Source organism: Mastigoproctus giganteus, chromosome 3 (assembly GCF_048544385.1).
Source record: "Mastigoproctus giganteus isolate SK-2022 chromosome 3, ASM4854438v1, whole genome shotgun sequence".
Taxonomy (NCBI): Eukaryota; Metazoa; Arthropoda; class Arachnida; order Uropygi; family Thelyphonidae; genus Mastigoproctus; species Mastigoproctus giganteus.
In genome coordinates, this window is record NC_143577.1 from 178,726,370 (window position 1) to 178,738,779 (window position 12,410).

General features: G+C 38.7%; 1 protein-coding gene across 1 annotated transcript in view; it reads left to right on the top strand.

The window, feature by feature from the left end:
• shtd (anaphase promoting complex subunit 1) overlaps positions 1–12,410 on the top strand; it is a 989,031-nt gene that overhangs the window by 183,501 nt on the left and 793,120 nt on the right. Inside the window, exon 10 of the mRNA XM_090370159.1 lies at positions 5,754–5,891. Coding sequence (XP_090226285.1) covers positions 5,754–5,891 — 138 coding nt within the window. The remainder of the gene's footprint in view (positions 1–5,753; positions 5,892–12,410) is intronic.

Genomic DNA, 12,410 nt, shown 5'->3' on the forward strand with positions numbered 1-12,410 from the left:
TAAAAAATTCGAATTTATATGGAAGTGTATGGGCATATGAATGGGAATTACTTAACTGTAATATAGTATAATTAATTGTAATTGCTTAATAATAATTAGAAAATACACTATGAAATTATTAATAAAACATAAAAATAATTTTTTTTTTATTATTCTTCCTATTACAATTGCTTCTCCTCAGCACTTGAAGTTGCTGCAACTGTAGCAGAAATTCCTGCTGCTTCTGTGACTAGCTTTGAGGTTCTCTGAGTTTTTCCTTGAAGAAGGAGCCTAACTTCATCTGCTTGCAACCATGAATCTTTGCATCACAAATCTCATGATAGCAAGACAAACTGTCATTTATCAGTCGTGTTACCTTAGCAGAATGATTAGGCAGGTGATCACAACTCTGCAGAATGCCTGTTAATTCATCAGCAAGGTTAAAAACATGCTTAAGATTCTTTGTTGTTAAGTTGTTTTCTTCTATTGGGCCTGTATCTTCATCTTCCATGGTCTCTTCGTCAAATGCTTGCCTATTCAGTTCTGCCAATTCTTCATTAGTTAAGGGCTGTGGGTGTGATTGAAGCAGCTCTTTAACATCCTCATCCTCAATATTATCAAAAACTTGCCTTGCCAAAGACACCAGCTCCACCTTCAGAAGTTTCAAAACCAGTGAAGTCATGCACAGCTTCAGGATAAATGTTCTTCCAAATGCTGTTCATACACCTAATTGTCACTTCATTCCATGCCTTACCAATAATGTACACTTCATCCCTTATGTTATAGCTCTTCTAAAACTCCTGAACAGTTGGTTTGCCTTCATCAGTTTCATGGATTAGCTTTCTAAATGTTCTTAAATAGTAAGCTTTAAAATTTGCTATGACACCTTGGTCCATAGGCTGAATGAGTGAAGTGGTTTGTGGTGGCAGAAACACAATTCTGATGTTTGGTCACAAAGCTTCAAAGTTGATGTCACGGGCTGGGGCATTATCCAACAACAGAAGAATCTTGAACGACAAATTTTTGTTTTGCCAATAAAGTTTTAGTTCAGGAACAAGACTTTCTACAAACCAGTCTTGGAAGATTTGCCTTTCGCTGGGATTTCCAAGTCACAGGGAGGTGAGATTTCACATAATTTGTCATGGCCCTAGGATTCTCACTGTGATACACGAGTAGTGGCTTAAGTTTTCTCGCTTCATTTGCACCCCCCCCAAGCAAAAGTGTTAAGCGGTTTTTGGAGGCCTTAAACCCCTGAGCACTTTTTTTTCATGGATTGAAATATATGTTGTGGATGTCATTCTCTTCCAGTAGAGGTCAGTTTCATCCACATTAAAAACATCTAGAGTTGTAACCTTATTCCTCTACAAACCTAGACAAGGCACCTCCGTAGCCAGGTGTGCAGGAGCAGCAGTGCGCAGCACACTCTTCTTGATTAGACCAGGGTTCGAGCCCATGACCACCAGATACGGAGGATGCGGAAAGGTCAGGGAATGACCACCGCATATCCCCGGAGCAATATGGTCTTAGTTGCTAATGCTCCTAAAAAACCAAATAACAACAACAAACCTAGACAAAGTCTGTGCAAATGCAGATGCCCCTTAAGTGTCTGCACTTGCTGCCTCACCTTCTAGTCTCACATTTTTAAATTCATAATGCGATTGAAACCTATGAAACCAGCCATGACTCGCATTAAAAGTTCCACTCTTAAAGCTTAACACTCTCTCTCACTTTTAACAAAATCATAAAGGCTGAGGGCCGTCTCCCGACTAAGAGCAAAACTTGCTGGAGTATTTTGCTTGTGCAAGTCTTCAAGCCACATTAAAAGCAACTTCTCCCTATTTTCCTCAATGCTGCTCCTCTGCCTGGTAATTTTAACTGTAGAATGTTGGGTTGTATACTGTGTTTTGCTCATTATCTCCCCTGCATTTTTAATAATCTTACACACTGTTAGCTGTAAGTTATGACACCGAGCAATATCAACAGCTCTTTCACCATCTCCGCTTTGCTTAACACCTCTAACATCTAAACATTTTATCTATCCTCTAACATTTTAACATCTAAAGTTACATTACGTTGCCTTTTCACTGCACTAGGCAACATTCTTGAATATTTTACACTCATGATGAAGGATTAGCAAAATAATTTCGGATATATATTCACAATGCCTCTTAACTCACGTAAACAACGTGGAGAGGCGCCTCCGTAGCCAGGTGGGAAGGGGCAGCAGTGAGTAGCACACGCTTCTTGATTAGACCGGGGTTCGAGCCCGTCACCACCAAATACGGAGGATGCGGAAAGGTCAGGAATGACCACCGCATGTTCACGGAGCAATATGGCCTTAGTTGCTAATGCTCCTAAAAACCAAATAACAAACAAACAAACAACGTGGAGCTGGACATTGTGGGTACACAAGTCTAGGTAGGTCTATGTGACATCACGGACCTACTGCGCATTTTTCTACATGGTTCTATTGTTTATTTTCTAGAATTTACTATTTATTTATTATTTACATTTTTATTTTATTATATATTTTCTAAAATTATGATTTATAGTACTGTATAGCATACAGTAATGGCTATACAGTTTTGTAAAATTTATTTGTTGTATTAAATATTTAATACATACTTAAATATACATATACTTTCCTGTTTAAACGACGTAAGTGCAAATATATGTGATATATATCGAGTTAACCATCCCTAATTAATCAACAATGTGTATGCGAAACAACGTATACCGGCACAATGTATATTGAGGACCCTCTGTACCATATTTACCATAAATATTGGCACTGTCTCGATTAGCTCTGCATTATCAACATAAGTTCACATGACCAAAAGCTCTAATTTGTTCAGTTTTGTTTTCAACCTCCAGGTGTTACTATATAACTAGGTTAGATTTTGAATTTTATTACTTTTCACACTCCTGATATGTTTTTTATAATTACTTAAAGGAAATTTTTTTTACCTGTGGTTTGATGAATCAATACATTCCTCTAGTGGTAATTGGCAAACTCATTTCATTGCCTCTCTCTCTGATTGTAGTAAACTGTAACTGCACATAAGTATACCCAATTAGAGTGTAAGTGCTATGGCCGTGGTCCCTGCCATTAACTTGTAACTTTCCAGTGATGCCTCTAAAATAATAATAATAGCAGCAGCAGTTTTTGTGTTGTTAGTCGATAGCAGTCTCAATTAGCAATTTTCTCCAATTGTTAAGGTCTTCTCTGTTGCATTAGAAAATATATTTGCACATTCTACAAAGGGTACTAGGAAAGTTTTGCAATACAGCTTTGTTTATTTAATTTTTTCAAAGTAATTTCCTCTACATTCAATACACCTCTCCATCCTCTGAAACCAATCTTTAAACCAGTTCTGCCAAGTTTCACTAGGGAGTAAAGCACACTCGTTGTCCCAAGCCCATAGAAGGTCCTCATCACTGGAAAACCGCCTCCCTTTTAGCTTCATTTTCACATGCGGGAACAGTGCAAAGTCGCAGGGAGCAAGGTCTGGACTGTAGGGAGGGTGCTCGAGAAGTTTCAGTCCTGTCGTGGTCAAATATTCAGTGCAGGCTTTGGTGCGGTGAGCTTTAGCATTATCGTGATGGCGGTACCAGGTGTCCATTCTTGACTTTGGCCGCAGGTTCTTCATAGATCCAATGACTTTAGGCAGGCATTGTTCAGTATACCACTTAGCTGTGACTGTCTTCTGCATGTCCAAAACGACACGTTCCACAATTCCACTCGATTTGAAAAATACAGCTAACATTTTCTTCTTTACAGATCGGGATTTTCTGACAATTACGGGTGTGTCGTCATCATCAAAGACCCAAACTTTGTTTTGAGCCTTGGTCGGCAGATCGTAATAGTACAGCCAAGTCTCGTCACCTGTCACGATGTTGTTCACATACCGAGATTGTCCCTTATCAAACTTTTTTAACATCTCCCGGCACCAAGTCACACGTCGTGTCATCTGCTCTTCAGTCAGTTGATGCGGCACCAAGAGAGAACAAAGTTTATTCACGTGCAAATGATCTTGCAGAATCGAACAAATTCTGGTGCATTTAGGCCCAAAGTATCCTCTATCTGTTGGTAGGTCACTCGCCTGTTTTTGTCAAGCATTTTCCTCACATCAGTAACGTTTTCCTCCGTAACTGACGTTCGTGGCCTTCCCGGCCTCTCAGAATCCTCCAGAGTGAAATTTCCCCTTTGGAATTCTCTATACCACCTGAATATCGTTGTACGATGTGGACAATCATCATCTAGTGTAAGTGTCATTTCTTCTAAGCACTGGTCTATGGTTAAACCACGCACGAAATTATGCCGCAAAACTGTCCTTATCTCATTTCGTGATCACGATGCCATCGCAAGCACTTTACACTCTCACTACTAATGAATAACTGAGCCCATCGACTTGGCGCGGCGGCTACTATGCACGTATGAACATGTCTCAACATGCAGCAACAAGCAGCTTCCTGTGATTCATTGTTGCGTCATATTGCAAAACTTTCCTAGTACCCTTTGTATATTCAAATGTACATCATCATTATTAAATTTCCTTCTACTGGCTAGGGAAAGCTCTGATGATAAAAATTTACACCCATTAGGCTTGTAAAATCCCCCAGGTGTAATTATTTGACATGACTCTCATCATAAAATCTCTTCTATCATGTCTGGTCAGAAGTACAAACAATATTCTGACTTATTTCATGTCATTTTCTCAACATGATCTTTTATATATATTTGTACTTTTTTTTTTTTTTTTTGCATTATATAATTAGTTCCCACATGGATAATCATAATCCCTTCATTCCTAGAGAACTGATTGTTGGTGAGTAATATCATTCATTTTTTCACCTGAAAATGGTTTGATTCCTTCTGCTTTAATTGCATAAAAATCTTCCAGTTTCTCTAATAATTGAGTATTCCAGAAAGATTACCTTGCTGGGAACCAAGAATAATCAGTCCCTGATGGTCTGTCCTTAGGGTTCGATGTTTTAGAAGAGCATTGCCTGACGTTGTGCAGAACACTTCAATACTGGGGAAACTCTTCCCCTTTCAGGTTTATCACTGTCCAAGGTATTTACTTCCTTTTTGAGAGACTGTCTCATTGAATAATTACATTACAACAAATTTCCTCTTTGGATCAGTGCACTCTCTACAATGAGCACATAGAAATTCATCACCATTAACTAGAGATAGCTCTCCACACATGCCGTAGTCAGTACCGGCAGTTAAACCATGATTCACAGATAGAACAGTAGTAGAAATTCTTTTCCTTTGAGTGGTGCCCTCCTGAGTCATTCTATGCTTACCATATATATTGGAAACAATTATTTACTAGTGGATAAAATTAAATTTAAATTGCAAAAATATGTCCCTACTTTTATTGAAATTATAATTGCAATTTTAAAAATGATAACCTATTTTAAAATTTCAAATATAGAACTGATTATAAGCAGTTGTTAGGTACATTTAGTTTCATTAATACTAGATTAGACAAATCTATTTCATATTAATGAAAGGCGGTTGGTGGGTGGGTTGAGCCTTTCATCTTTGGGCTGTGAATTAGCCTTTACATTGGATCTAACAATGAAAAGTTAGATGCAATGTAAAGGGTATTTCAGGAAACATACACAGACCTATTGAAAATTAAGATGTTGAATTTTGTTCATCTAAGTCAAAATTATTTTCAGGTCAGTGTGTGCACATAAATGTGTGCACGCATTTGTAAGAATATGCAAAACAGATCTTCATGTTCTGTCTTATTTTATAGGTAAAGCTTATTTCCCCTGTGCCTGTTCATTGTGATGATTCTTGCCAAATGGAAGGATCTATAGCAGATGAGAATAATCTTCCAGCTTTAGGAACACTCGTTGGTCTTAGAGATCCTGTACAGAAAAGAGTCACAGTGGCAAGTAGAAATTAATACTGAAAGTAAAGTTAATTTTTTCATTTTAATGAAGGGACAATATTATTAATTCTTTGAAGAACACTGTTAAGTTAATTTTTTTAATTTGATATATTAAAGTCAAACAATATTGAGCTTAATTTTTGAAAACTCCATTGGTAGTTTCAAACCTATTCATTTTATTTTGGTAACTAGCACTTACATATGCTGTAAGTAAACAGACTTTGGCCTTATTCATGATAAAAAGTCTACTTCCTGCCAAACGAAGTTCATAATTTACCAGATTTATATATTTATTTATTTCGAAAAATGGCATATAAACATGGCTGTATCTTTGCTGTATGTAAAAACACTTGGGGGCAAGTTTTTGCTGTAAAATATTGTGTGTTCTGTTTATCATCTATCAACCTATATGATGTTCATAATGTATCAGGTACTCATCCATCATTGGCCTTTAATAACCACTGGCTAACAAAAAAATTTTTTTTAATCTCTCTGGAGCAAGAGTTGCAGATTTCAAAAGAAATTGATCTGTTGATTTTAAAAAATACAAAAATTATTTCTCTGTCATGTTTTCATTTAATCTGGCCTTTTAATGGAGGGCCCATGGAACACCACCAACCCCTAGTTACCTATCAGGTGCAGGGATCAAGTTCTCTGGCTGGATGAACCCTGGTTATGCCTGAGTTTACCAGGAGAGGGCCATTAAAAAAGAAAAATTTTTGTTGGAAGAGAGTGTGGGAATGACAGCTTAAATTATAGGCTATAGATAGTGGTTCTCAAAATGGGTGTTGCTTACTCTTTATAGGGGTACTGCGAAGTCAAATTTAGCATTGGCTTACATTGTGGCTGTCACTACAAAAGGTTGTTGATTTTCATGCAACTGTGTAAATTAGAAGTTGTCATGAAATAATTGCTGACTGCATTGCAGTGTTTATGTACATACACCTACATAAATGGAACAGCCGAGTTGTCATGTACACTGTATTTGAAACAGCACAGCGCCGCTGCGAACACTCATACTCGCTTAGCGGATCTTATCCCTTAACCCTAAAATTAAATAAAATTCAGTATAATTTTGTATTGTTGTTTTTTTTCTTTTTTTTTAATTTTGAATTATTTTAGTTTCTGGATATAAATTATAAATTGTACTTATTGTTCTAAAAACATTAAAATAAGTATGAAAAAACAGTTGAATATTATTTCTTTAATTTAGATTTTTTCATACAGTTTATTATTAGAGATATAGAAATTGTGCATAAAATGCGGTATGAGGTAAATTTTTAAATAGAAAAATTTATGTTTAAAAATCATGTACCAAAAGCCAAACTTCTTTTCATGCATTTTTCAAAAAAAAATTCCCTCATTGCCTTTCCACATGCATCACCTACAAAATATTCTGCCAGTGCCCATGCACTTGGTGCTGAGGGGGGCTGTGAATTTTTCATAATGGATTTAGGGTGTCTTCACATTAAAAAGTTTGAGAACCACTGCTATAGATGAAGGTGAAGAAGGTGGATGGAAGGAATTCTAAATGGGAAGGAAGCCTTCAGGGACTTCTTGGAGGATACTAGGCTTTTCACACCAACTAAGAAATACTGTTCAAGGTTCAGGCCTAAATGGATGTCAGATGAATTAATGAGGCTCGTGGCAGAGAATAAATATGCATGGGATGCATACAAATTGTCCTTGGTCCTTGAGGTTGTTACAGACATTCTCTCAGATATGCCAGACAAGCTGTACTTGCTACCTGGAAGTCTAAAACGCTGATGGAACTAATATTTGGGTGACACTCACATCAAGTGGACCCAATTTCGGCGAAGTCTGGATGGTCTGTGACAGCCAAATCCTCTGCTTGCACCTTCACCATGGTGGGACTGTTAGTAATCCTGGGTATAACCTCCATGCACTAGTACGTGGTGAGTGACCACCTACGTGTGAACCAACGTAAGCAGGGGTCGAGGTGTGGCTCCCACACCACATGGAGAAATGCCGCCCCTCTATGTTACCAGGCAGTACTAGGTGGTAGATGATTCTCATCAACCGGTGCAATACCACCACTTTGCTTATTGGAGGCTTGAAGTGGTGGAACCCATGTTTAGTCTCTAGAGCTAAGTTCCGGTCAACCCTTCCCTATCTCTTCCATCCTGCAATATGATTGATGACTTTTGAGGTTATGATGAACATCGTGGCGAGATCCAATATTCCTTACATTTCGAAGGTACAGCTCTAAAACGGTGTTCATAGGCCGGCTGCTAGTTAGTACACCGGACCGAACCTATTGGTAACTCTCAAGGAGGCTTCCGGATCAGCTAGTGTATAATCTTGCTACCTCTACTCTGCCAGATAGTGACTGGAGGGAGTCCAAGTAGTGTGTATGCGGGGGGGGGGGCATTGCCGAAACCACGTTATGTCAAGGATCTGGGTATAACATCTTACCATGTGTACACCATATCCGAAAATTTCATTACTTCATACATCATGTTCCACCCACTTTTTCTTACTTTTGAATACACCATGAATTGTCAAATTAATAGAGCAAGCTTATCTGTGAAAAGATCTAAACCTCCCAAAAACTTCCTAATTCATTTCACAAATATTCGTGGTCTCATTTCTAATCTCAACGATGTCCATTTCTAATTGCAGTCTGCCAAACTCCATGTACTTTTTCTGACAGAATCTCAGTTATCAGTTGATTCAACTACTGCTCATCTCCGATGCCCAAATTATTCCCTGTATGATTCCTTTCGCATCAAAGGTGGTACTTGTGCACATGTCCGTTCTGATATCCCCTGCCAGAGACTTGGCAATTTGGAATCTCCTCTCTTTGATCTTCTCTGGCTCAAAATCTCTCTACCTCATTGTGTCAAATTCATTTGTTGTCTCTACCATTCTCTCAATTCCACTAATCACTTGGAGCTCTTTGACTTCCTCTCTTTGCAACTTGACTTTCTCCAGTCCAGCTTTCCTAACAGTGAGGTAATTTTCCTTGGTGATTTTAATGTTCACAACTCCAGCTGCCTTCCGTTTTCTAGTCACACCGAACCAGCTGGTCGAGATGCTGAGGCTATTGCAATTACTAATCACCTTGCACAGATTGTTCATTTACCTACAAGAATACCGGAAAATCCTAATCATACAGCCAATACGGTTGACCTTTTTCTAACAAACAACAGTAGACGGTCGAAGTGATAGGTCCTTTAGGCACTTCAGATCACAACTTGGTGATTGTCTCTTCTCCAATGGAACCTTTATCTCATGGCTATTCCCAACCTCGTGTTGTTTGGCATTACAAGAATGCAAAATGGGATGACCTGCGAGACTTCTTTTCTTCTTTTCCTTGGTCAGATTACTGTTTCAAAACTTCTGATGTCAACGTTTGCTCAGATCGTGTCAGTGAAATTATTCTTGCAGGAATGGAATCCTTTATCTCCACCCTCCACTTTAAAATATCGTCCTTTATCTAAACCTTAGTTTTCCAATAAATGTGCTAAGGCTGTTCAAGAGAAGAATGTTGCATATCGTAATTGGCTTGTTTCTAAATCTACAGTTTCATTTTCTGCCTACACCAAAGCTCGCAACAAATGTAAAGCAGTTATTAATCAGTCCAAACTAGAGTTTGAACAGGCTAAGAGTAGAAAACTTGCTTCTTGCCCTAATGGTAGCCAAGCATTCTGGTCTCTTGCCAAAGCTATTGGCCGCAACTTTTGCCCATCTCTGCTCCCACCTCTGTCCAAACCAGATGGTTTTGTTGTCACTTCAGCCAAGGATAAAGCTGACCTGCTGGCATCCCATTTTTCTTCCAACTCATGTAGTAATGATTTTGGAAAAACAACTCCCACTATCCCCATCATGCTCCATTCAATGTCTCCTGTGGTCTTCCGTCAAAAAGATGTTAGAAGGATTTTGACGAATCTTGATGCTAAGAAAGCTCCAGGTCCCAATGTTATTTCTCCACTTGTTCTCAAAACCTGTGCTCCTGAACTTACTCCTATTCTTTGCTGCCTTTTTTCACTTTCTTATTCCAAAGGTGTTTTCCCTTCTGCTTGGAAATTTGCTCATATCCATCCAGTTCCTAAAAAGGGTGACAAATCCCTCCCATTCAAATATCGTCCCATTGCAATTACTTCTACTCTTTCTAAAGTAATGGAGAAATCAATTAACCGCCAACTCTTAAACTACCTAGAAACCTTCTGTCTGATAAACGATCGCCAGTATGGATTCCGTCAGTGTCGATCCACTGGTGATATTCTGGCTTATGTTACCCATTTATGGACTAATTCAATGGAAAGGTTCGGTGAAACACAAGTAGTTGCTCTTGACATCTCTTGGCATTCTAAACAAGCTTCCATCTTATGGTATGCCAACTGTTTTTAGTAATTGGTTATCCAGTTTTCTCTCTGATCGCTCACTGAGGGTGATGATAGATGGCTCTCTGTCTTCTAACTTCTCCACTAATGCCGGTTTCCCCCAAGATTTAGTTCTTTCCCCCACTCTTTTCCTCTTGTATATTAATGACCTTCTTCCATTGACTGGAAATCCTATCCATAGTTTTGCCAATGATAGCGCATTGCATTCCACTTTCCATTTTGAGAAAACTTGTCCTGCTCAATCAGCTTCAATTTTTCGAAAATCTGCTACCAATTCCTTAAAGCTGATCTTCAGGTAATTCTCCAGTGGGGCAATGACAAATTAGTTGATTTTAACCCTCCTAAAACTCAGTCTAGTCTTATATCTTGCAAAAAGGATTCTTCTGCTCCTATGCTTATCTTTAGTGATACTCTAATTTCTAGGCAAAAGGATATATCTCTTTTGGGGATTACCCTGACTTCTAATCTCTCTTGGCACAACCACATTACAAATATTGCTTCCTCTGCATCTAAAAAACTTGGTTTTCTCTTTCGCTCTCGGCGTTACTTTTCTTCCAAACAGCTGCTCACTCTGTATAAATCGCAAATCCGCCCTGCCATGGAATATTGTTCCCACATCTGGGGTGGTACCCCCAAAACCTCTCTCAGGCTTCTTGATTCCATTCAGAAGAGGGCAGTTGGGTTAATTAATGATTTATCTCTAACAGAGCCTCTCCACTCGCTCTCTCATAGTCGTACTGTTTCTGCTGCATGCCTCTTCTACAGATACTTCCATGGGCACTGTTCTTCTGAATTGGTTTCAATAATTCCCGCCCTCTCTTTCAAACCCATGCCACCACCAGCCAACATCCATTTACTGTCCATCTTCAAACTCACAAAACCAACTTTTTATCTTCCTCATTTATTCATTTAACTGCCGTTTTCTGGAACAACCTTCCTTCATACATATTTCCTGAAAATTACAGTCTTCAGAAGTTCAATTCCAATGTCAACAAATATCTTCTTTTGTCCTCTCAACCTCCAACCCAAGCACGGTACTAAGTACTATAGGTTCTAATACCTCTCGTGTTTGGGGTTTACATTAAAAATAAAAAAAAAATAAAAATTATCAGGCGACGAAGGAGCCTATTGCAGATATAAGCTAGTCTGTAATCAAGTCACAAAGGAGGTTAGGCAGGCAATGGCAGATTATGAGAAATCCTAGGCAAAGGATGCAAAGAAAAACAGTACAGAGTTCTTTAATGATGTAAACTCTAGAAGGAAGGGGATGAATCAGTTTGGTCCACTTGACATTGGTGGTTCGACTGTTGATGATCCTGCTCAGATAGCCGACAAAAAATGATTAATTTGCATCTACATTCACACATTAGGAATTCTGTAATGAAGAGGAGGACAGAAGTTTACTAAACTATAACAAGGAGCTAAATGATTTAGTAATAATGGAGAGCAAAGTGGTATTTTATGTTTTTTAAACATAAAAAAGGCACTTGTGGTGGATGGAATCTATCCAGTTATATTGAAATAGGCAGCAAGGGAAGTAAATGGGGACTTCCCCTGAATCCTTAGATTCATGAGATGTTCAGAGGAATCCCCGATTCCCAAAGGTGGTTCAAAGGGTGGGATAAATAATTATAGACCTGTTAGCTTAACTTCTCTTCTAGGGAAAATAATAAGTCACTGGTTAAAGAGGTTATACAAGATCACCTAGACAAGACTGCAGTAATAGTTCAGACACAGCGTGGGTATGTTAAGGGGAAGTCGGCGAACGTAAAGAAAGCCAGCATGGGAAACCTTTAGTCATGAGTGTAATGCCTTCGTGGCTGAAATTTACTTACGGATACCCACTCCAGACTGCCTCAGTCTTAGGGTGTCTATCCCCTCTTCCCCTTGTTTTAACCTGATAGTAAAACAACTTCTACTGCAACTACTGATAACACCACCGTTAGTAGAAGTCGGTTTCGTATCAGGTTAAAACAGCGGGAAGGGGGGGGATAAACACCCTAAGACTGAGGCAGTCTGGAGAGTATACCCATAAGCAAATTTCAGCCCACTCATCAACTCCGCTAATCTGCTTTTAAGGATAACAAAAACTAATCAATGCATCGTTTTCAACTTCTACTGCCACTACTGATAACACACACCTTATTTTTAC